Raw genomic sequence first — 23,508 nt, 5'->3', positions numbered from 1 at the left:
CAAAGTAAACATACTTCTTGAATTGTGTATCTGAGAATGGTGGAAATCCAGCAAAATTCTGGAAAGTGGTCAAATCTTTGAGAAAAAACTCCACCCCCTCATTGCCCCAGCAGGTTGTGACAGCCTCTGGTCCCATAACAGACAGAAATGACATTTGTGGTGCTTCTACTAACCATTTTGCCTCAGCTGGCCATGTATTTGAAAAAATTGTTTCTGAAAATACCTCAAGCTACACTACATGACCAAAAGTATGTGGACACCTACTCGTCAAACATCTCATTCCAAAACCATGGGCATTAATATGGAGTTGGTCTCCCCTTTGCTGCTATAACAGCCTCCACACTTCTGGGAAGACTTTTCACTAGATGTTGGAACATTGCTGCAGGGACTTGCTTCCATTCAGCCACAAGAGCATTAGTGAGGTAGGGCAATGTTGGGCGATTAGGCCTGGCTCGCAGTCTGGGTTCCAATTCATCCCAAAGGTGTTTGATGGGGTTGAGGTCAGGGCTCTGTGCAGGCCAGTCATTCCACACCGATCTCGACAAACCATTTCTGTATGGACCTCGCTTTGTGCACATAAGCCAAAACATGGTGCCGTAGAAGATGGCTGCCGTTTTACAGCCCTCTAACCAATTGTACTATTATTTGTGTTTTTTCGCGTTATTTGTAATTTATTCTGTACATAATGTTTCTGCCATCGTCTCTTATAACCAAAAAGAGCTTCTGGATATCCGGACAATGATTACTCACCTCGCATTGGACGAAGATTTTTTCTTCAACGAGTCGGACGCGAAGGATATCCTACAGACACCCGACAAGACCCAAATCCCCGTCATTCGCAGGAGAAAGAGACAGAGATATCGTGGACATAGGTCGGGGTGCCTTGTAAGGATCCAATGGCGAGTGAGTAAACTGCCGCTTCCATCAATCCTATTAGCTAATGTTCAATCATTTGAAAATAAATTAGATGACCTACGATTACGGTTATCCTACCAACGAGACATTAAAAACTGTAATATCTTATGTTTCACCGAGTCGTGGCTGAACAACGACATGGACAACATAGAGCTGACGGGATATACGCTACATCGGCAGGATAGAACGTCTGACTCCGGTAAGACAAGGGGTGGCGGTCTGTGTATATTTGTAAACAACAGCTGGTGCACAAAATCAAATACTAAGGAAGTCTCGAGTATCTTATGATAAGTTGTAGACCACACTATTTACCAAGAGAGTTTTCATCAATATTTTTCATAGTTGTCTATTTACCACCACAAACCAATGCTGGCATTAAGATTGCACTTAACGAGCTGTATAAGGCCATAAGTAAACAGGAAAACGCTCATCCAGAGGCAGCGCTCCTAGTGGCCGGGGACTTTAATGCAGGGAAACTTAAATCCGTTCTACCTAATTTCTACCAGCATATTAAATGTGCAACCAGAGGAAATTAAAACTCTAGACCACCTTTACAAAGGGAAGCACAGCCGCGAGCTGCCAAGTGACACAAGCCTACCAGACGAGCTAAACCACTTCTATGCTCGCTTCGAGTCAAGCAACACTGAAGCATGCATGAGAGCACCAGCTGTACCAGATGACTATGTGATCACGCTCTCTGTAGCCGATGTGAGAAAGAGTTTTAAGCAGGTCAACATTTACAAGGCCGCAGGGCCAGACGGATTACCAGGACGTGTACTGGCAAGTGTCTTCACTGACATTTTCAACATGTCCCTGACTGAGTCTGTAATACCAACATGTTTCAAGCAGACCACCATAGTCCCCGTGCCCAAGACCACTAAGATAACCTGCCTAAATGACTACCGACCCGTAGCACTCACATATGTAGCCATGAAGTGCTTTGAAAGGCTGGTCATAGCTCACATCAACACCATTATCCCAGAAACCCTAGACCCACTCCAATTTGCATACCGCCCCAACAGATCCACAGATGATGCAATCTCTATTGCACTCCACACTGCCCTTTCCCACCTGGACAAGAGGAACACCTACGTGAGAATGCTTTTCATTGACTACAGCTCAGCGTTCAACACCATAGTGCCCTCAAAGCTCATCACTAAGCTAAGGATCCTGGGATTAAACACCTCCCTCTGCAACTGGATCCTGGACTTACTGACGGGCCGCCCCCAGGTGGTAAGGGTAGGTAACAACACATCTGCCACGCTGATCCTCAACACGGGGGCCCCTCAGGGGTGCGTGCTCAGTCCCCTCCTGTACTCCCTGTTCACCCATGACTGCATGGCCAGGCACGACTCCAACACCATCATTACGTTTGCCGACGACACAACAGTGGTAGGCCTGATCACCGACAACGATGAGACAGCCTATAGGGAGGAGGTCAGAGACCTGGCCATGTGGTGCCAGGATAACAACCTCTCCCTCAACATGACCAAGACAAAGGAGATTACTTTTTTCCTGTGGACTACAGGGAAAAAAAGAGGACTGAGCACGCCCCCATTCTCATCGACGGGGCTGTAGTGGAACAGGTTGAGAGCTTCAAGTTCCTTGGTGTCCACATCACCAACGAAATATCATGGTCCAAACACACCAAGACAGTCGTGAAGAGGGCACGACAAAGCCTATTCCCTCTCAGGAGACTGAAAAGATTTGGCATGGGTCCTCAGATCCTCAAAAAGTTCTACAGCTGCACCATCGAGAGCATCCTGACTGGTTGCATCACCGCCTGGTATGGCAACTGCTCGACCTCCGACCGCAAGGCACTACAGAGGGTAGTGCGTACAGCCCAGTACATCACTAGGGCCAAGCTTCCTGCCATCCAGGACCTCTATACCAGGCGGTGTCAGAGGAAGGCCCTCAAAATTGTCAAAGACTCCAGCCACCCTAGTCATAGACTGTACTCTCTGCTACCGCACGGCAAGCGATACTGGAGCACCAAGTCTAGGTCCAAAAGGCTTCTCAACAGCTTCTACCCCCAAGCCATAAGTCTCCTGAACAGCTAATCATGGCTACCTGGACTATTTGCACTTGATTGGAGTCCACCTGTGGTAAATTCAATTGATTGGACATGATTTGGAAAGGCACACACCTGTCTATGTAAGGTCCCACAGTTGACAGTGCATGTCAGAGCAAAAATCAAGCCATGAGGTCGAAGGAATTATCCATAGAGCTCAGAGACAGGATTGTGTCGAGGCACAGATCTGGGGAAGGGTACCAAAACCTTTCTGCAGCATTGAAGGTCCTCAAGAACACAGTGGCATCCATCATTCTTAAATGGAAGAAGTCTGGAACGACCAAGACTCTTCCTAGAGGTGGATGCCCGGCCGAACTGGTCAGGGAGGTGAACAAGAACCCGATGGACACCCTAACAGAGCTCCAGAGTTCCTCTGTGGAGATGGGAGAACCTTCCAGAAGGACAACCATCTCTGCAGCACTCCACCAATCAGGCCTTTATGGTAGAGTGGCCAGACGGAAGCCACTCCTCAGTAAAAGGCACATGACAGCCCGCTTGGAGTTTGCCAGAAGGCACCTAAAGGACTCAGACCATGAGAAACAAGATTCTCTGGTCTGATGAAACCAAGATTGAACTCTTTGGCCTGAATGCCAAGCTTTACATCTGGAGGAAACCTGGCACCATCCCTATGGTGAAACATGGGTGGCAGCATCATGCCATGTGGATGTTTTTCAGCGGCAGGGTCTGGGAGACTAGTCAGGATCCAGGGAAAGATGAACGTAGCAAAGTACAGAGAGATCCTTGATGAAAACCTGTTCCAGAACGCTCACGACCTCAGACTGGGGTGAAGGTTCACCTTCCAACAGGACAACGACCCTAAGCACACAGCCAAGACAACGTAGGAGTGGCTTCGGGACAAATCTCTGAATGTCCTTGAGTGGCCCAGCCAGAGCCCAGACTTGAACCCGATCTAACATCTCTGGAGAGACCTGAAAATAGCTGAGCAGTGACGCTCCCCATCCGACCGGACAGAGCTTGAGAGGATCTGCAGAGAAGAATGGGAGAAACTCCCCAAAAACAGGTGCCGTGCTTGTAGCATCATACCGAAGAAGACTCGAGGCTGTAATCGTTGCCAAAGTTGCTTCAACAAAGTTCTGAGTAAAGGGTCTGAATACTTATGTAAATGTAATATTTCAGTTTAATTTTTATACATTTGCAACCATTTCTAAAAACCTGTTTTTGCTTTGTCATTATGGGTTATTGTGTGTAGATTGATGAGGGGAAAAAACAATGTAATCCATTTTAGAATAAGGCTGTAACGTAACAAAATGTGGAAAAAGTCAAGGGGTCTGAATACTTTCTGAATGAAGGCTGAAAAAAATATAAATTTTTACCTGGAGATTTTCCTTATTGTACCTTAATTACTCAGTTTAGCACATGGGCTTGTGTGAATACTTAAAGAGATGGGTGGGACTAAGGCTTAAGAAGGTGTGAATGATGCTGAATGGGCATACTCAACAAAGAGCTGTCGAGCAATTGTGAAAATCTTTCAAGAGGATTTTCTGGTACTTGTCTCCAAGGTGGAATAACACATTTATCACATTTCAAATAAGCATAACTTTCCCATGTTTCCCCCAACTGCAATGTATGATATACCATTTGTATACAAAAAAGGATGTGATAAGTCTTGGAATATTGAACACTGTAAATGTGAACTGGAGAGACATGACACAACATCCCAAGAAAGCTGAGCAGACGAAACACAAACAACAGGGTACATTTTACTTAATTAAAGGAGTTCCAGTCTGCCGTGAAGCATTCATCCATGTATACGGGTAAGTCTCTAACATAAGCTTCAAGTACAGATATTATTTGTATCTCATTTTGTTATGAAGTCATTTGCATTACTAGTTAAAGTCTTCTGTTAGCTAGCTAATGTTAGCTGGCTGGCTAGCTAGCTAGCCAACCTTAAACCTAGCTGGCTAGTTGCTTGGTAGCTAATGCCAGCTAACGTTTTAAATCAATCTAATTTTGTCCGATACCCATTTGCATTCCTAGTTATACCCTAATGTTAGCTAGCTGGTTGGTTAGCTTTACTGCATAATTTAATGCATGGTGGCTGGCGATCTAAACCGTTTGTATTGCTAAACTGTATGAGTTGTGATTATGGTTCATGAACTTGTTTAGCTAGCTAGCATGCTACATGTCTAAACAAAAAGACTCCACTTAGCCAGATGATTACATGACCCATAAACTTAGCCAGGTGTATCTGGGGGTGATATGGCCATCTATTGTAGTTCATGAACATGTGAACAGGTCTAGACAATAGAGATCAATCCACTTAGCTAGATGTGTCTGGGGGGTGGTTTGGTTTGATTTGATATACACTACCAGTCAAATGTTTGGACACACCTACTCATTCAAGGATTTCTTTATTTTTTACATTGTAGAATAATAGAGAAGACATTAAAACCATGTAGTAACCAAAAAAGTGTTAAACAAATCAAAATATATTTCATATTTGAGATTCTTCAAATAGCCACCATTTGCCTTGATGACAGCTTTTCACACTCTTGGCATTCTCTCAACCAGCTTCATGAGGTAGTCATCTGGAATGCATTTCAATTAACAGGTGTGCCTTCTTAAAAGTTAATTTGTGGAATTTCTTTCCTTCTTAATGCATTTGAGCCAATCAGTTGTGTTGTGACAAGGTATACAGAAGATAGCCCTATTTGGCAAAATACCAAGTTCATATTATGGCAAGAACAGCTCAAATAAGCAAAGAGAAATGACAGTCCATCATTACTTTAAGACATGAAGGACAGTCAATACGGAACATTTCAAGAACTTTTAAAGTTTCTTCAAGTGCAGTCGCAAAAACCATCAAGCGCTATGATGAAACTGGCTCTCATGAGGACCGCCACAGGAATGAAAGACCCAGAGTTACCTCTGCTGCAGGGGATAAGTTAATAAGAGCTACCAGCCTCAGAAATTGCAGCCCAAATAAATGCTTCACAGAGTTCAAGTAACAGACACATCTCAACATCAACTGTTCAGAGGAGACTGCGTGAATCAGGCCTTCGTGGTCGAATTGCTGCAAAGAAACCACTACTAAAGGACACCAATAATAAGAAGAGACTTGCTTGTGCCAAGAAACACGAGCAATGGACATTAGACCGGTGGAAATGTGTCCTTTGGTCTGGAGTCCAAATTGGAGATTTTTGGTTTCAACCGCTGTGTCTTTGTGAGACGCTGTGTGGGTGAACGGATGATCTCTGCATGTGTATTTCCCACCGTAAAGCATAGCGGAGGAGGTGTTATGGTGTCGGGGTGCTTTGCTGGTGACACTGTCTGTGATTTATTTAGAATTCAAGGCACACTTAACCAGCATGGCTACCACAGCATTCTGCAGCGATACGCCATCCCATCTGGTTTGGGCTTAGTGGGACCGCAGAGTGAAGGAAAAGCAGCCAACAAGTGCTCAGCATATGTGGGAACTCCTTCAGGACTATTGGAAAAGCATTCCAGGTTTGGAAAGCTGTCATCAAATCAAAGGGTCGCTATTTGAAGAATCTCAAATATAAAATATATTTTGATTTGTTTAACACTTTTATGGTTAATACATGATTCCATATGTGTTATTTCATAGTGTTGATGTCTTCACTATTATTCTACAATGTAGAAAATAGTAAAAAATAAAGAAAAACCCTGGAATGAGTAGGTGTGTCCAAACTTTTGACTGGTACTGTATAGTGTGTTTACCAGAGACAATGTGAAGAACAACATGCTAGGATATAGGACAAGGACTAGATTAAGTATTTTTACCTGGAGTTTTCCTTATTGTTGGCTACTACTTTCACCACTTGTTTACTACACTACCTTAATCACTCAGTTTAGCACATGGCCTCACGTGAATACTTAAAGAAATGGTTGGGGCTAAGGCTTAAGATGGTGTCAACGATGCTGAATGGGCATACTCAAAAAAGAGCTCTCGAGCAAGTGTGAAAATCTTTCAAGGGGATTTTCTGGTACTTGTTTACAAGGTGAAATTATGTATCAAATTTCAAATCAGCATAACTTTCCCATGTTTTCCCCAACTGCAGTGTATGATTTATAATTTTGGAGCTCTGAGTCTGTACTTTTATAAAATGTGCAAAAAAGCCAATCTTGGAAAGGGTACATTAGACTCAATTGAGAAATGTAATCACATATAAAAATGTACATTATTATTTATATATTTTAACAAGTGGTAACTATCCCAACATTGGGATATGCATAGGCACTTGAAGAACTCAAACACTTGTGTAAGCCTCATTAAAGCTACAAAAGTAGTAGCGTTCAACCTTAACATGTGATAACAATACAACAGATTAACCCAAATTACATTTACTCTCACAGGTGACCAAAAATAACTATCTGAAAGCTACATCCAACTAAGCCACGCCTCCAGTCTTCTGATCCGCTGGGTCATATCTCAACAACCTAGATTCAATAACTCTGCATCAACAACCCAACCTTGCTCTTTTTAAAGAAAACAACCCAACTAAGTGACCCAATGCCTGCAGCCCATTAGTTGGGTCATCCATACAACCCAGCATTTTTTAGAGTATAGAGAAATGGAATAGTGATATGAGGGTTGCAATTTCAAATTCTTGGAGCTGGAAACCCCACCTCTGTATAGGTGCATTAACTGTAGCTATCCAGTGGTCCAGCTAATTCAGGATGCAGCAGCATGTCTGCTAACGAAGGCCAGGAGGAGAGCACACCTGTTAGTTTCAGAATTGATTTTAAAATTGATTTATTGCTTTTTAAAGCACTTCGTGGCCTTACACCCGAATACATGTCTGATATGCTTTTAACCCTCCTGTTGTCCTAGGGTCAAAATGACCCGCCACTGTGTTGAACCAACTTTATTTAATTTTTTTATTTTTTGGATCATTTGTGAGAAGGAGGCAGTGATACTTTCTTTAAAGTCTCACTGCCTCCTTCTCACAAATGATCCCCAAAATATAAAAATTAAATAAAGTTGGTTCAACACAGTGGCGGGTCATTTTGACCCTAGGACAACGGGAGGGTTAAGATATGTGCCTGGTCGGTCCCTCAGATCCTCTGCCACTGGCCTTTTAGTTGTTCCAAAGGCCAGAATAAAAACGTTTCTTGAGGCTGCCTCTGGAACAGCCTGACGGAAGATCTGAGGGCCTCAGAAACTGTATAAATGTTTAAGAAAGATCATAAGACACACCTTTTTAGCCAAGCTTTTACTTAGGGTGCTTTTAGTCATACTTAAAATAACAATGTATTTTATGCATTAGTATTTCATGTCCACTGCTACTTTATTATTGTTTTACTATTTTCATTTGTCTCTTTCAGATTTTTTAAAAATATTTTAAACTTTCTCACCTTTTATTATTCTCTTTTGTTAAGCACTTTGAAATGCAATCCCATGTAAGAAATGTATTCCATAAATAATGTTTGATTTGATACAGTACTAAAGCATAATTGGAATACCGACATACAGTGGGGAAAAAAAGTATTTAGTCAGCCACCAATTGTGCAAGTTCTCCCACTTAAAATGATGAGAGAGGCCTGTAATTTTCATCATAGGTACACGTCAACTATGACAGACAAAATGAGAAAAAGAAATCCAGAAAATCACATTGTAGGATTTGTTATGAATTTATTTGCAAATTATGGTGGAAAATAAGTATTTGGTCAATAACAAAAGTGTCTCAATACTTTGTTATATACCCTTTGTTGGCAATGACACAGGTCAAACGTTTTCTGTAAGTCTTCACAAGGTTTTCACACACTGTTGCTGGTATTTTGGCCCATTCCTCCATGCAGATCTCCTCTAGAGCAGTGATATTTTGGGGCTGTCGCTGGGCAACACGGACTTTCAACTCCCTCCAAAGATTTTCTATGGGGTTGAGATCTGGAGACTGGCTAGGCCACTCCAGGACCTTGAAATGCTTCTTACAAAGCCACTCCTTCGTTGCCCGGGCGGTGTGTTTGGGATCATTGTCATGCTGAAAGACCCAGCCACGTTTCATCTTCAATGCCCTTGCTGATGGAAGGAGGTTTTCAATCAAAATCTCACGATACATGGCCCCATTCATTCTTTCCTTTACACGTATCAGTCGTCCTGGTCCCTTTGCAGAAAAACAGCCCCAAAGCATGATGTTTCCACCCCCATGCTTCACAGTAGGTATGGTGTTGTTTGGATTCAACTCAGCATTCTTTGTCCTCCAAACACGACGAGTTGAGTTTTTACCAAAAAGTTATATTTTGGTTTCATCTGACCATATGACATTCTCCCAATCCTCTTCTGGATCATCCAAATGCACTCTAGCAAACTTCAGACGGGCCTGGAGCACTGCAGGATTTGAGTCCCTGGCGGCGTAGTGTGTTACTGATGGTAGGCTTTGTTACTTTGGTCCCAGCTCTCTGCAGGTCATTCACTAGGTCCTCCCGTGTGGTTCTGGGATTTTAGCTCACCGTTCTTGTGATCATTTTGACCCCACGGGGTGAGAACTTGCGTGGAGCCCCAGATCGAGGGAGATTATCAGAGGTCTTGTATGTCTTCCATTTCCTAATAATTGCTCCCACAGTTGATTTCTTCAAACCAAGCTGCTTACCTATTGCAGATTCAGTCTTCCCAGCCTGGTGCAGGTCTACAATTTTGTTTCTGGTGTCCTTTGACAGCTCTTTGGTCTTGGCCATAGTGGAGTTTGGAGTGTGACTGTTTGAGGTTGTGGACAGGTGTCTTTTATAATGATAACAAGTTCAAACAGGTGCCATTAATACAGGTAACGAGTGGAGGACAGAGGAGCCTCTTAAAGAAGAAGTTACAGGTCTGTGAGAGCCAGAAATCTTGCTTGTTTGTAGGTGACCAAATACTTATTTTCCACCATAATTTGCAAATAAATTCATTAAAAATCCTACAATGTGATTTTCTGGATTTTTTTTCTCTCAATTTGTGTGTCATAGTTGACGTGTACCTATGATGAAAATTACAGGCCTCTCTCATCTTTTTAAGTGGGAGAACTTGCACAATTGGTGGCTGACTAAATACTTTTCCCCCCCACTGTATGCAATAAAATTCATCTGGGATGTCTATGCTAATCAAAAATGGTACCAATCCACTAGTACCAAACGTGTTGCCGGGGGAGCTACTGTAATTGACCACGTTCAGAATCCCAGCAAATCAAATATTTTTTTTGGGGCACGATGGACTACTGCTGGATTTTTCTACACACTCTCCCCATCAAAATTAAGAATTCTTAATTGAGATCTGAGTCCCTGTAGATTAGGTTCCAGCGATTTCATTAATTTCAGATGAAATGAAAGCTGCTAGCTACTGGCCCACTGGCCTTGTTTCAATTCCCAGCTGGCCGCCGCCGTGACACGTGTTCTGTTTCTTTTAAGTCTGACTTACTTCCTAGCTGGCGGAGGGGAGGGGAGGGAAAGGGAGGAGAGGAGGTGAGGGGGGAGAGGGGGAAGATGCCTGCCAACAGAAAGTGTGTCAGATAAGTGCAGTAGAAAGCAGGTCATCAGTATTACAGGTTCCAGATGTGTCTGTGTGTGATTCCATGCTAGACAAAAGGAAGTGACACATTTGTTATATTTTGTTCAAGTGATTTGAATTGTAATAGGAGAGTTTGATTTTCAAACCACCCCAGGTGCAGTGACCTTTTAGAATATTTTCTGGGACACACGAGATCAGTCAAACTTCCTCAACTGATTAATTCTTCAATACTGCTCCTGGGGACCCACAGGGCGTGCAGGCTTTTGTTCCAGCCCTGTACTAACACACCTGATTTAATATTTTTCTAGTGAAATATTCGGTCAAATATTTATTTGATTGATTGACTAAATCAGTTGATTATCACTCACCAAGAATATACAGCATGTAGCATGCAATATACTGACCATGAGTAGCAGGAAATGACATGACATCTTCCATTTGAAATAGTGACACTTGTCAGGGGATGAAGCATTGAAATTAAACAGCTCTGATTCACCCAGGTCCTGACCTGACCTCCACAGGCACATTGCATTTACAACTCTCTCTCTCTCTCACACACACACACACACACTTTTTTGACCAGCCAGCAGGAGAGCTACTTTACAATAAAGGGCCAGCTCTGTGGTACAGATCGATCATCCACCTTTTTCTTTCCAACAAGAACAGCATGGATGTTCTGTCTTCAACTCCATATCGCCTCAGAAAAAAAGGATGTACTCTATGAAATGCCACACCTCAGACTGTGTCTGTCCTCAAAACACTTGAATCCAGAGACTGTACGGACATGGAGTGGTCTGTCTGCCCTGCAGTGACCCCCCTGATGACCCTGATAAAAGGGGGGGAATTCCGACCCGAGTTAAGCATGACTAAATGGAGCGTAAAATTCCCTTTTTATGCACTTTTCTCTCTACGCATATTATGACCTTGAACTTAAGGATGAGAATAGCATGCTAGTCACCCACTATTCGTTTGGGGTGGAGATCATAGAAATGAAGTCTACAGATACGTCTACAGATACGCCGTATTCTGACCTCTGACCTCTACTTTATTTTCTCCGATAGAAATAACACCATTCTCCATGCACTGTAATTTACAAATTGATAACAGCTATTGACAAGAGCTAGGTAAATGAGTAAGCTGTTTGGATAAGGAGATTGTAAATATAAATGACAATTGTTTTTTATCTATTTTACCTCATGATAGCTGGAGACAAATGTGAAACCAGTAATACGGCAGCAAACTGAAGCATATCAACATATCACCATTTCCACAGTGAAGTTTATGAAATGCTGGCCTTTTAACTTGCAGGGATAAAATTTGACACCCAAGCTATATGCTTCTGTAGCCATGCGCAAATGACAGTATAGTGCCAAACCTACAGTGTTGATTTATGATTTCTAGAATGTTTTAATTATATGGCCTTTTCACAGTATTTTTTTAAACAATTTGCATCATGTTAAATATTAGCCACTGTCAGTAGCCACCGTCACTTATACCCACATACATTTATACCTGTCACTTAAGTGTTAGTTTAGTTACATTCTATATCATTCCATTATATCGTTAGTTTACCTTTCTTTCCTCTTGTCACGTTTGTGTGGTTGTTCCTGAGTATTGCTAGCAATAGTGGATCATATTAGTCTAACGTATTACAAGTTGTGCAATAATTTGGAACATTTACATTACATTTACATTTTAGTCATTTAGCAAACGCTCTTATCCAGAACGACTTACAGTTAGTGAGTGCATACATTATTTTATTTTTCAAATAGGAACATGTAGCCTATTTGAATCATTATGGAACGCAGACCATACTTAAACCTGGACACTGGCGCATGGTTCACGGCGACTGGACCGTTGTCATTACAGTTCCATGATTAGTGAGGATTATTAGGGTATATTTATAGGACTACTGTTCAACCCCTACACTTTTCTCACCTTCCAATATTTAATGGATTGAACAATTAAATATGGCAACTTTCAGGATGATTCAAAACACCATTTTTTATTCACCAATATATTTTGTGCGTAAAGGCTCTCCAAACCAGTTTTTTTATTGTTCAGAAATACTTACCTAACCCTAAATAATATACAAGATCAGAGTATTTTTAAATCTATCAATTGGTGCTGAAAAGGAGACGAATGTGTGTGTATACATGGCTTTCTTTAATTGATCCCTAATATTCTGAACCGTTCTCTCCATATATTCTAGTGCAGTGGTCACCAACCGGTCGATCGCATTTCTGTAAAAAAAACAACGATAAAGCCTTGCGTTCCTATATTTGTATTAGTTTCGCACTGTTGGTGGTACTGTAGGTGCACTTGATTCAGCAGCCCTACCACCAGGAAGGCAAAGTGTTCCCATTTTGAACCATTTCATGTGTCTGAAGGTAGAACTCCGCCTCCCCGGCAGGCCTAGAGAGCAAATTTAGTTCGCCTATAGGCCTACCGCTGGCCAATTAGATAACTCAGATCACCTTGTCTGCACAGTTTCCTCGTGGCGCAGTGGTCTAAGGCACTGCATCGCAGTGCTAACTGTGCCACTAGAGATCCTGGTTCGATTCCAGGCTCTGTCGCAGCCGGCCGCGACCGGGAGACTCATGGGCGGCGCACAATTGGCCCAGCGTTATCCAGGGTAGGGGAGGGAATGGCCGGCAGAGATGTAGCTCAGTTGATAGAGCATGGCGTTTGCAACGCCAGGGTTGTGGGTTCGATTCCCACGGGGGGCCAGTATAAAAAAATGTATTCACTAACTGTAAGTCGCTCTGGATAAGAGCGTCTGCTAAATGACTAAAATGTAATGTAATGTAAAAAGAAGCCTCGAACGCACAGCAAAGTTGATACTGTGAGATTTCAAAACGTTTAAAACCATGACTAGAAAGAGACTCAACGAATACAGCAAAGAGCTGCTGTTTTTATGAGTAAGTTATTCTAGTTGTTATCAACAGTTTTATAAGCCATACAATGTCTGTTCTCCCTTCGTCCACTCATGCTACAACCAGCACTGCAGCTGCAATGAATGAGTATAGCAAAGTGTTTCGATAAGCTTGCGTTGTTATTATTAGCAGCTTGTGTCTTTTTTATATAGAGGAATATTTCACTTTCTCTGGTCATAAGAGTAACAACATAAATTGGTGCATGAGGCAGAAATAATGCAGTGCAACTTGAGTTTCGCCATCAGCTGAAAGACTGTCCCCTTTTCTCAGTGGAGGGAGGGAGAGAGGAGGGACGGTGAGTCGAGTGAGCGGCAGCCTCACCGCTGCTCCCTCCCTCCCCTCATACTGACCATGAGATGCAGGCCATCAGTCCAGTAAAAAATATTATGCTCACTCAGCTGTGGCTCACAAGTAATGCAACAAATGATCTATTGCCAGTGTGATCGTATATTCTACCTACATTTCAAAATGGTCTGAGAAGAACAACATTGGCAGGGCAATTCAAGCATAGCTAATATACAGTGATAATGAATTGGGCATATAGCCTACTGCACAAACCTCGTTGCTACAGAACTGCTACAGAACTGTTTATTGGTTAATGTTGCATAGGCTTACATTTTTTAAGTCATGTTTTTAAAAGATCTGTGCAGTAGATCTCAGCATACATTTTCAAATTAAAGGTGCACCAATTTTAAAGGGATGGCTTTAGATAAATGTACTGAAAACCCTATTGAATGAAAACTCCATGAGAAATTCTGTTCGCCAGCAAGTGGGAGGGATATCAGCGGTTGTATTACATTTATTCAGCGCACGCAAGGGACACACGCCTGCAAAGCCCGTTACGCACCTGCATAAGGTAAGTCTGAATACCAACTACTGAGAAGTGCGAAGGAAAGACGTACATTTACTAAGACTGAATCGGGGCCCAAAATGAATAAGATATATTTTGCATCTACAGTAGAGCCTCTGTTATGGATTCTTCCAGTGATGGGCAACTATTCTTCCAACACTAAATGGTGATAGAACAGCTGTTGAGATTGACCTGTTGCCATGTTCTCACAATGTTAGATATTAATGTTCTAGATACATTTCATGAGAACGTTGCAAGAACATTCCTGTGTCCAGTTTTCGAAGGGTTGGGACAATATTCCATCAAAGTCACATCAAACATACACAGAACATGGTTGCCATGTTCTCAGAATGTAAAAATGTCAATGAAATGTTGCAAGAACATTTCTGTGTATCAGTTGTCAGGACGACACCTGATGGTCCCAAAGATACGTTGTCACAAAAAAAATAGTAATTACACATTATGTCTTGTTACTGTTGCCAAGCCCATTAAGGCCCATTATGGTGACCGTATTACCACCACATCGGCAGTCACGAGTCATGATGGCAGTCAAATTCCACGAGACCGTTTAGTCACGGTAATTAGGCTTCTCCAAGCTCTGATGCTGCTGATGGTCATTAGTAGCCTACTAAACGTGCTAACTGCCTGGTACTCAGCACTCTATTGTCCCTCTAATCACTCTGACATCAATGCAAATGTGATCGTAAAATCTAATCAAACACTTCATGAGAGCCCATGAGCTCATGTTGCGCAACATTTCTATAGGCTATGCAATTGCGTAAGAAAACAGAGTGATGGCCTCTATTAAAAATGGGAGGATCCCATCATCTTTCTATAGGATAGACCTACTAATGATCTTCCCCAAACTTGAAAATCACGCGCTGTGTATGTATGCCAGTTAGGCTCTACACCCATTGTAAAGCAGATTAATGTGCTTAATTTTAACAAGTTATTTGGCCACTTTAGTTGTGATACAAACCTTATCAAAACATATAGGTCTATGGGCTACATGAGGTGTGCAGCAATGATTAGAAAAAGTCGCAAAAAAAAGACATTGTTTCTTGCCTTAAGCTAGGCATCATTCACAAGTGATAACATATAATTCACAAGCGATAGGCTAATATTGTCACCCATCAGACTATTCTTGATTTAGTCTTGTCTTTACATATACTAAATCATATACACTGCCAGTCAAAAGTTTGGACACACCTACTCATTCAAGGGTTTTTCTTTATTTTTACCAAGTTTTACATTGTAGAATAATAGTGAAGACATCAAAACGATTAAATAACACATGGAATCATGTAGTAACCAAAAAAGTGTTAAACAAATAAAAATATTTTTCATATTTGAGATTCTTCAAATAGCCACCCTTTGCATTGATGACAGCTTTGCACACTCTTGGCATTCTCTCAACCAGCTTCATGAGGTAGTCACCTGGAATGCATTTCAATTAACAGGTGTGCCTTTTTAAAAGTTAATTTGTGGAATTTCTTTACTTCTTAATGCGTTTGAGCCAATCAGTTGTGTTGTGACAACGTAGGTGGGGTATACAGAAGGTAGCCCTATTTGGAAAAAGAGCAAGTCCATATTATGGCAAGAACAGCTCAAATAAGCAAAGAGAAACGACAGTCCATTACTTCAAGACATGAAGGTCAGTCAATAGGAACATTTCAAGAACTTTGAAAGTTTCTTCAAGTGCAGTCGCAAAAACCATCAAGCGCTATGATGAAACTGGCTCTCATGAGGACCGCCACAAGAAATGGAAGACCCAGAGTTACCTCTGCTGCAGAGGATAAGCCCAAATAAATGCTTCACAGAGTTCAAGTCACATCTCAACATCAACTGTTCAGAGGAGACTGTGTGAATCAGGCCTTCATGGTCGAATTGCTGCAAAGTAACCACTACTAAAGGACACCAATAATAATAAGAGACCTGCTTGGGCCAAGAAACACGAGCAATGGATATTAGACAGGTGGAAATGTGTCCTTTGGTCTGGATTCCAAATGTGAGATTTTCGGTTCCAACCGCTGTGTCTTTGTGAGACGCGGTGTGGGTGAACGGATGATCTCTGCATGTGTAGTTCCCACCGTAAAGAATGGAGGAGGAGGTGTGGGGGTGCTTTGCTGGTGACACTGTCTGTGATTTACTTAGAATTCAAGGCACACTTAACCAGCATGGCTACCACAGCATTCTGCAGCGATACGTCATCCCATCTGGTTTGGGCTTAGCGGGACTATCATTTGTTTTTCAAAAGGACAATGACCCAACATATGTCCAGGCTGTGTAAGGGCTATTTTACCAAGAAGGAGAGTGATGGAGTGCTGCATCAGATGACCTGGCCTCCACAATCCCCCGACCTCAACCCAATTGGGATAGTTTGGGATGAGTCAGACCGCAGAGTGAAGGAAAAGCAGACAACAAGTGCTCAGCATAAATGGGAACTCCTTCAAGACTGTTGGAAAAGCATTCCATGTGAAGCTGGTTGAGAGAATGCCAAGAGTGTGCAAAGCTGTCATCAAGGCAAAGGGTGGCTATTTGAAGAATTTCACATCTCAAACACTTTTTTGGTTACTACATGATTCCATATGTGTTATTTCATAGTTTTGATGTCTTCACTATTATTCTAAAATGAAGAAAATAGTAAAAAATTAAGAAAAACCTTTGAATGAGTAGGTGTGTCCAAACCTTTGACTGGTAGTGTATGTGGGAAATTTGTTTTGATTGAGAATGGACCATTATTGTGCACCTGTCTCGAAACAGAGGCAGAGGAAAAAATACATGTCATCTATGCACTTAAATAGTGAATGGAGGACGCTTTTACCATGGTTCATTTTCATGCCCGCCAGGTAGGCTATACTCCTGTTGTAAAGAGAAGCAATTAAATAAATAAGTTGGAAAGTTGAGAAATAAATATAGTAAGCCTATCCTATAGAAAGCTGATGGGATCCTCCCATTTTTAATAGAGGCCATCACTCTGTTTTCTCACACAATTGCATCGTCTATAGATATGTTGCACAACATGAGCTCATGGGCTCTCATGAAGTGTTTGATTAGATTTTTGATTACATTTGCATTGATGTCAGTGATTAGAGGGACAATAGAGTGCTGAGTACCAGGCAGTTAGCAAGTTTGGTAGACTACTAATGGCCATCAGCAGCATCAGAGCTTGGAGAAGGCTAACAGTCACGTGAAATTTGACTGCCTTCATGACTCGTGACCGCCGGTGTGGCGGTAATACGGTCACCACAACAGCCCTACTTGGGAATGACGCCCAGCTTGTGTGCAGTAAGGCAAGAAACTCATTTTTTTTGCTACTTTTTCAAATCATAGTCGCACACCTCATGTATTCTAGCCCATAGGCCTATATGTTTTGATACGGTTTGAATCACAACTAAAGTGGCCAAATAACTTCTTAAAATTAAGCACATTAATCTGCTTTACAATAGGTGTAGAGCTTAACTGGCAGCACATGAGTTTCATGTTTGGGGAAGATAATTTTCACCATAACAATGCACCTTCATAATAAAAGCATTACATGCATAATCACATTTGTGGTCACTTTTGATAATGGTGTTTTCCCTCTAATGGAACATTCACGCTTATAGCCTACTGCTGTGTGCGCATTGCTGCGCTTATAATGTTAAGAAATAGCCTAATCGTTTATCATTATTTTAAGCTAAACACTCTGATCTGTTGCGTCAGCCTCATTGCGTAAAAAGGTTTTTTGATGCTACTGGTTGTATTAATTTGGGATCTATCGCATCCCACAACTGTCCCAGACTATGTTTGGAATCTTTTTTTCTCGCACAGAATAGGTCAACTTTTGTACTATGGGGGATAGTAGATTGACATAGGCTAGTGGTTTTGCTGTTCGTTAGGCCTACTCATCTTGTTGTCTGACGAAAAGTAAATGTGGACAGTTCTTCCAATATCTTCAATATGTGCCTCTGAATTGGATAAGGATGCGCGCAGTTGCGTCCCCAATGTGTCTCTCTTCACTTGTAGTCACACCCGGTCACGTAACGGAGAGCCATGTGAGTGAGAGGTGCTTCGAGCACGCAGCCGGGAGAAGGGAATTATAATTATTATATTCATCCCAAGGGCCACTGGCCGCAAAAAGCATGGATTGTTTTAGGGGGCATTACGGCCACACAAAGGGGATGCCGCCGGGAAATTCTAGACATTATCAAGTGCTTGTCAAATTGAGAATGAGAGACTGATGAAGTGTGTACAGCCTGCGCAAAAAAAACAAAGCAGAGCTCATGCCTTTCATGCAACTTTTTTCAAATCATCATTAGAGTCGCATCATGCAGCCTTAGAATGTATACAAAATCAAAACATATATCCCAACGTTTGTATCACAACTACAGTTACATAAATAACTCTAAATTAAGCATATAGGAGTACCTGTTTCTTTGTTAACCGCTCAACACAGAATAACCACATGTGCGCACTCCCTCAAATCGTTTGGAGAAAATATCCTTTCTATCTTATTCAGCCATGTTCAATTGTATTCTTCATACTATAAAATAATATAAAATAATGCCACAGAATTCTAAGCAAATCTTGTCTGCTAAATTAACTAGTGTAGCCCACAGCCATATGGCATAGCCAGATCAGGGCCTTACATAAGGACAACTCAGAGTATGCTATTCTGTTCTTCTGAAATAGACTACATTTTATTCATATCATGTTTCTTTAGAGCTTTTGTGATGGTGTATGTTATATTAAATGAATTTATTAGATGTTTTAAAATGTAGATGTTCCAAGATCTGCATCAGTGGATGGTAGGCTATGTGTGGATGCCAGGAGATTCTAAAATTAATTAACGGTCAATTACCGTGAGACCGGCAGTTATTTGCTTGACAATCACTGGCTGACGAAATGTAATGACCGCCACAGCCCTACTCACACACACTGCTTTTAACATATTGTTTTCAACTTACATATTTTATACACTTTGACATCCATGATTGCACTGTGCATGTTCATTTACAGTAATTATTATTCAACATGTCCTCACCTGGGATTTAAACTCACAACCTCTTGGTTCATGGCATTTGTATTTATTATGGATCCCCATTAGCTGCTGCCAAGGCAGCAGCTATTCTTCCTGGGGTTCAGCAAAATTAAGGCAGTTATACTTTTTAAAAACATTACAATACACAGATTTCACAACATATTAAGTGTGTGCCCTCAGGCCCCTACTCTACTACCACATATCTACAACACAAATTCCATGTGTACGTGTGTGTATAGTGTGTCTGTTATTGTGTGTTTGTGTGCATGTGCATGTGTCTGTGCCTATGTTTGTGTTGCTTCACAGTCCCCTTAATTCCATAAGATGTATATTTATCTGTTTTTTAAATCAAATTTTACTGCTTGTATGAGTTACTTGATGTGGAATAGAGTTCCATGTAGTCATGGCTCTATGTAGTACTGTGCGCCTCCCATAGTCTCAGGTGGCATGTCTTGTGGGGTATGCATGGGTAATTGCGACAAAGCTGTGTGCCAGTAGTTCAAACAGACAGCTCGGTGCATTCAACATGTCAATACTTCTCACAAATACAAGTAGTGATGAAGTCAATCTCTCCTTCACTTTGAGCCAGGAGAGATTGACATGCATTTTAATGTTAGCTCTCTGTGTACATCCAAGGGCCAGCCGTCCTGCCCTGTTCTGAGCCAATTGCAATTTTCCTTAGTCCCTCTTTGTGGCACTTGACCACACGACTGAACTGTAGTCCAGGCGCGACAAAACTAGGGCCTGTAGGACCTGCCTTGTTAATAGTGCTGTTAAGAATGCAGAGTAGCGCTTTATTATGGACAGACTTCTCCCCATCCTAGCTACTGTTGTATCAATATGTTTTGACCATGACAGTTTAAAATCCAGGGTTACTCCAAGCAATTTAGTCTCCTAAACTTGCTCAATTACCACATTATTCATTACAATATTTAGTTGAGGTTTAGGATTTAGTGAATGATCTTCCTGCTACTCCACCATGTCTGTGTCAGTTATCAGTTAAATTGACTATTCTCTCATCATTGATTTGACTTATTTCAATATTAACCTTCAACTATACTAGCCCAATAAGCACATGCCCTAGAGCTATCCCTTATTGGGACAGTGGTTAGGGTGTTTGTCATTGGTGCTGATGACCTGGGTTCGAGACCTGCTAGGAGAAATACCCTACTCTCACATTCTTAGCAATATATGATATTGCAATTTTGGATTGTATTCATCAGACTTGTTTATATGGACATAATGTGTATATATTTCTCCTCTTTCACATATTTCTGGAACTTTGACTACCTCTTTCACACATTTCTTTGGCCAAAGTTCCAGAAATGCGTCAAATCAAAAAGGTAAAAAAAGTATTTTTAAGCTTTGAGACAATTGAGACATGGATTGTGTATGTGTGGATTGTGTATGTGTGCCATTCAGAGGGTGAATGGGCAAGACAAAATATTTAAGTGCTTTTGAATGGGGTATGGTAGTAGGTGCCAGGCGCACCGGTTTGCAACGCTGTTGGGTTTTTCACGCTCAACAGTTTCCTGTGTGTATCAAGAATGGTCCACCACCCAAAGGACATCCAGCCAACTTGACACAACTGTGGGAAGCATTGGAGTCAACATGGGCCAGCATCCCTGTGGAATGCTTTCGACACCTTATAGAGGTGGGGCAGGTAGCTTAGTGGTTAAGAGCGTTGTGCCAGTACCCCAAAGGTCGCTGGTTCTAATCCCCGAGCCGATTAGGTGAAAAATCTGCCGATGTGCCCTTGAGCAAGGCACTTAACCCTAATTGCTCCTGTAAGTTGCTCTGGATAAGAGCGTCTGCTAAATGACTAAAATGTAAATGTAATAGAGTTCATGCACCAACAAATTGAGGCTGTTATGAGGGCAAAAGAGGGTGCAACTCAATATTAGGAAGGTGTTCCTAATGTTTTGTACACTCAGTGTATGTTAAAAGCACTGTTTGTGTGAGTATGTCTAACCTTGCCAACAGACAAAGAGCTATAAATGGATCAGGGGTTCACCAATCAGTGCTGTGATTATGAACTTTTTTTTCCTTCCATGAAACGTGTCTAAAACATGAATATCTTATGTTCTGAGAACATGGCAACCATGTTCTGTGTATGTTTGGTGGGACGTTGATGGAATATTCTCAGAATCCACAGAAAACTGGACACATTAGTGTTCTTGCAATGCTCTCATTTAACATTTCTAGAACATTAATATCTTAAGTTCTGAGAGCATGGTAACCACATTCTCAGTAAATTATATTTGACATTAAGGGAATGGACTCTTGGAAACATTCCTTGCAAATCACGGGAACATTCCTATGAAAACGTTATGACTCTTAAGGGAACGTTCTCTTAAGTTGTGGGAACGTTTGTTGTTAGCTGGGTTTTTATGTAAGTGCATTCAGTAAGAGAAAGTGGAGAGAGAAAGAGATAGATGTGGGCGTTGGGGTTGGCTTTGATGTCAATATGCCAACAGCTATATTCCCTGAATACTGTATGCTGTTTGCTGCTTCTCCCTCCACACAACAGAACTGACCCAATATGGATGTCAATAATATTGACTTAAAGCATTATGAATAAGTAAACATAAAGCATAAATTAACCCATTCCTGGGGGAAAAAAATAACGGTCTCTGTGTCTCTCTCTCTCTGTCTGCCTCTCTTTTTTTCTCTCTCTCCTTTTCTTGCATCAAATCTTCTTCAGGACTACATTTACAGGTCCTGGGGGCAAAACAGGTTTTCGACACGACAGCCAATCCACTTATCCACCCACCTATCTGCTGACCACACTGTGCAAGGGGAGCACACACTTTCCCTAGTTATGCATAAACACACGTTAGTTGTTACACATTTTCAGTTCGTAATGGTGAACAGCTATCTAACCAACACAAGTCATGACATGAGCAGGTATCCATGGCTACACTGTATCAAAGCAATTGAATAAGATTTCTTCACCAATTTACTGCTTACGGTATGTTTGTCAGACAATAATATAACATTAGGCATTACATTGCAGGACTGCATTGCATACAAATGACTATGTTTCATATGTCCAAGGTTTGGAACTATGGATCCATCCTCATATACAGTACATCTAAGTACAAACACTGACTGAAGCCCAACGCACACAATGTATAGTCATTACTGTAGCAGTCACTGCCTAACTGCCATAGACTAGATCCATATGGATCTGTTTGCAATAGAGTCCACAACAACAAACCACTGTGGACACCCACACAGCCATACCTTTGGAGGTCACAGAAAAGAGAGGGAAGAGGCCCATGCTGCCACTCACCCATTGAACTCAAAGAAAATGTTATAATTTAGGCCTTAAACCCAAAACATTGGCACAAAATAAACAAGTGATATTTGTGCAGGAGCTTATTTTCTTTGAACTATTAGTCCAAATTTCACACACATATGCAAAGCAATCCATATTTCACTAGTTGTAACTCACCCGCTGACCACCACGATGAAGTCCATGATATTCCATCCATTCCTCAGGTAGGAGCCTTTATGGAACACAAAGCCCAGGGCCACCAGCTTGATTCCAAACTCAAAGCAGAAGATCCCGATGAAGTAAGGCTCAGTACACTCCTGTAGAGGAAGAGACAACATGGATACAATAGGATATCAGAGGGCCAGGAGCCAAGATGGCACCCTAGTTACCCTACAGGTGTAGGATCTTAATTTGAGCCAGCAGGAAAATAATCCTCCAGCAACAGGAAATGTTAATTATTTTAGGGGTTAATACATTTTTCGTTAGGGCAAATCAAGTCTGAAATTTCAAAATGGAATTGCAAACTTTAGAAACCTTTAAAAAAATCAAACACACTACAACTTTGCATTTCCTCAGGAAAATTCTCAGCAACAAAAGAGTCATCAAATTAAGATCCTAAATCTGTATATAATGCCCTATGGACCCTGGTCAAAAGTAGTGCACAATTATACAATGAGTGTTCAAAACATTATGAACACCTGCTCTTTCTATGACATAGACTGACCAGGTGAATCTAGGTGAACGCTATGATCCCTTATTGATGTCACTTGTTAAATCCACTGTAGATGAAGGGGAGGAGAAAGGTTAAAGAATGCTTTTTAAGCATTGAGACAATTGAGACATGGATTGTGTATGTGTGCCATTCAAATGGTGAATGTGCAAGACAAAATATTTAAGTGCCTTTGAACAGGGTATGGTAGCAGGTGCCAGGCGCACCGGTTTGTGTCAAGAACTGCAATGCTGCTGAG

The 23,508-nt window shown here is 41.6% G+C and overlaps 1 protein-coding gene across 1 annotated transcript in view; it reads right to left on the bottom strand.

The window, feature by feature from the left end:
• LOC311147233 (voltage-dependent R-type calcium channel subunit alpha-1E-like) overlaps positions 1 to 23,508 on the bottom strand; it is a gene marked incomplete at its 3' end in the record, with an annotated part of 124,133 nt that overhangs the window by 80,131 nt on the left and 20,494 nt on the right. Inside the window, 1 exon segment of the mRNA XM_084183895.1 lies at positions 22,718 to 22,857. Within this exon segment, the coding sequence (XP_084040021.1) occupies positions 22,718 to 22,857 (140 nt within the window).

Source organism: Coregonus lavaretus (genome assembly GCF_964263955.1).
Source record: "Coregonus lavaretus genome assembly, chromosome: 19".
NCBI lineage: Eukaryota > Metazoa > Chordata > Actinopteri > Salmoniformes > Salmonidae > Coregonus > Coregonus lavaretus.
The sequence above is the reverse complement of the archived record's forward strand: the minus strand, read 5'-3'. Positions and strand labels throughout refer to the sequence as shown.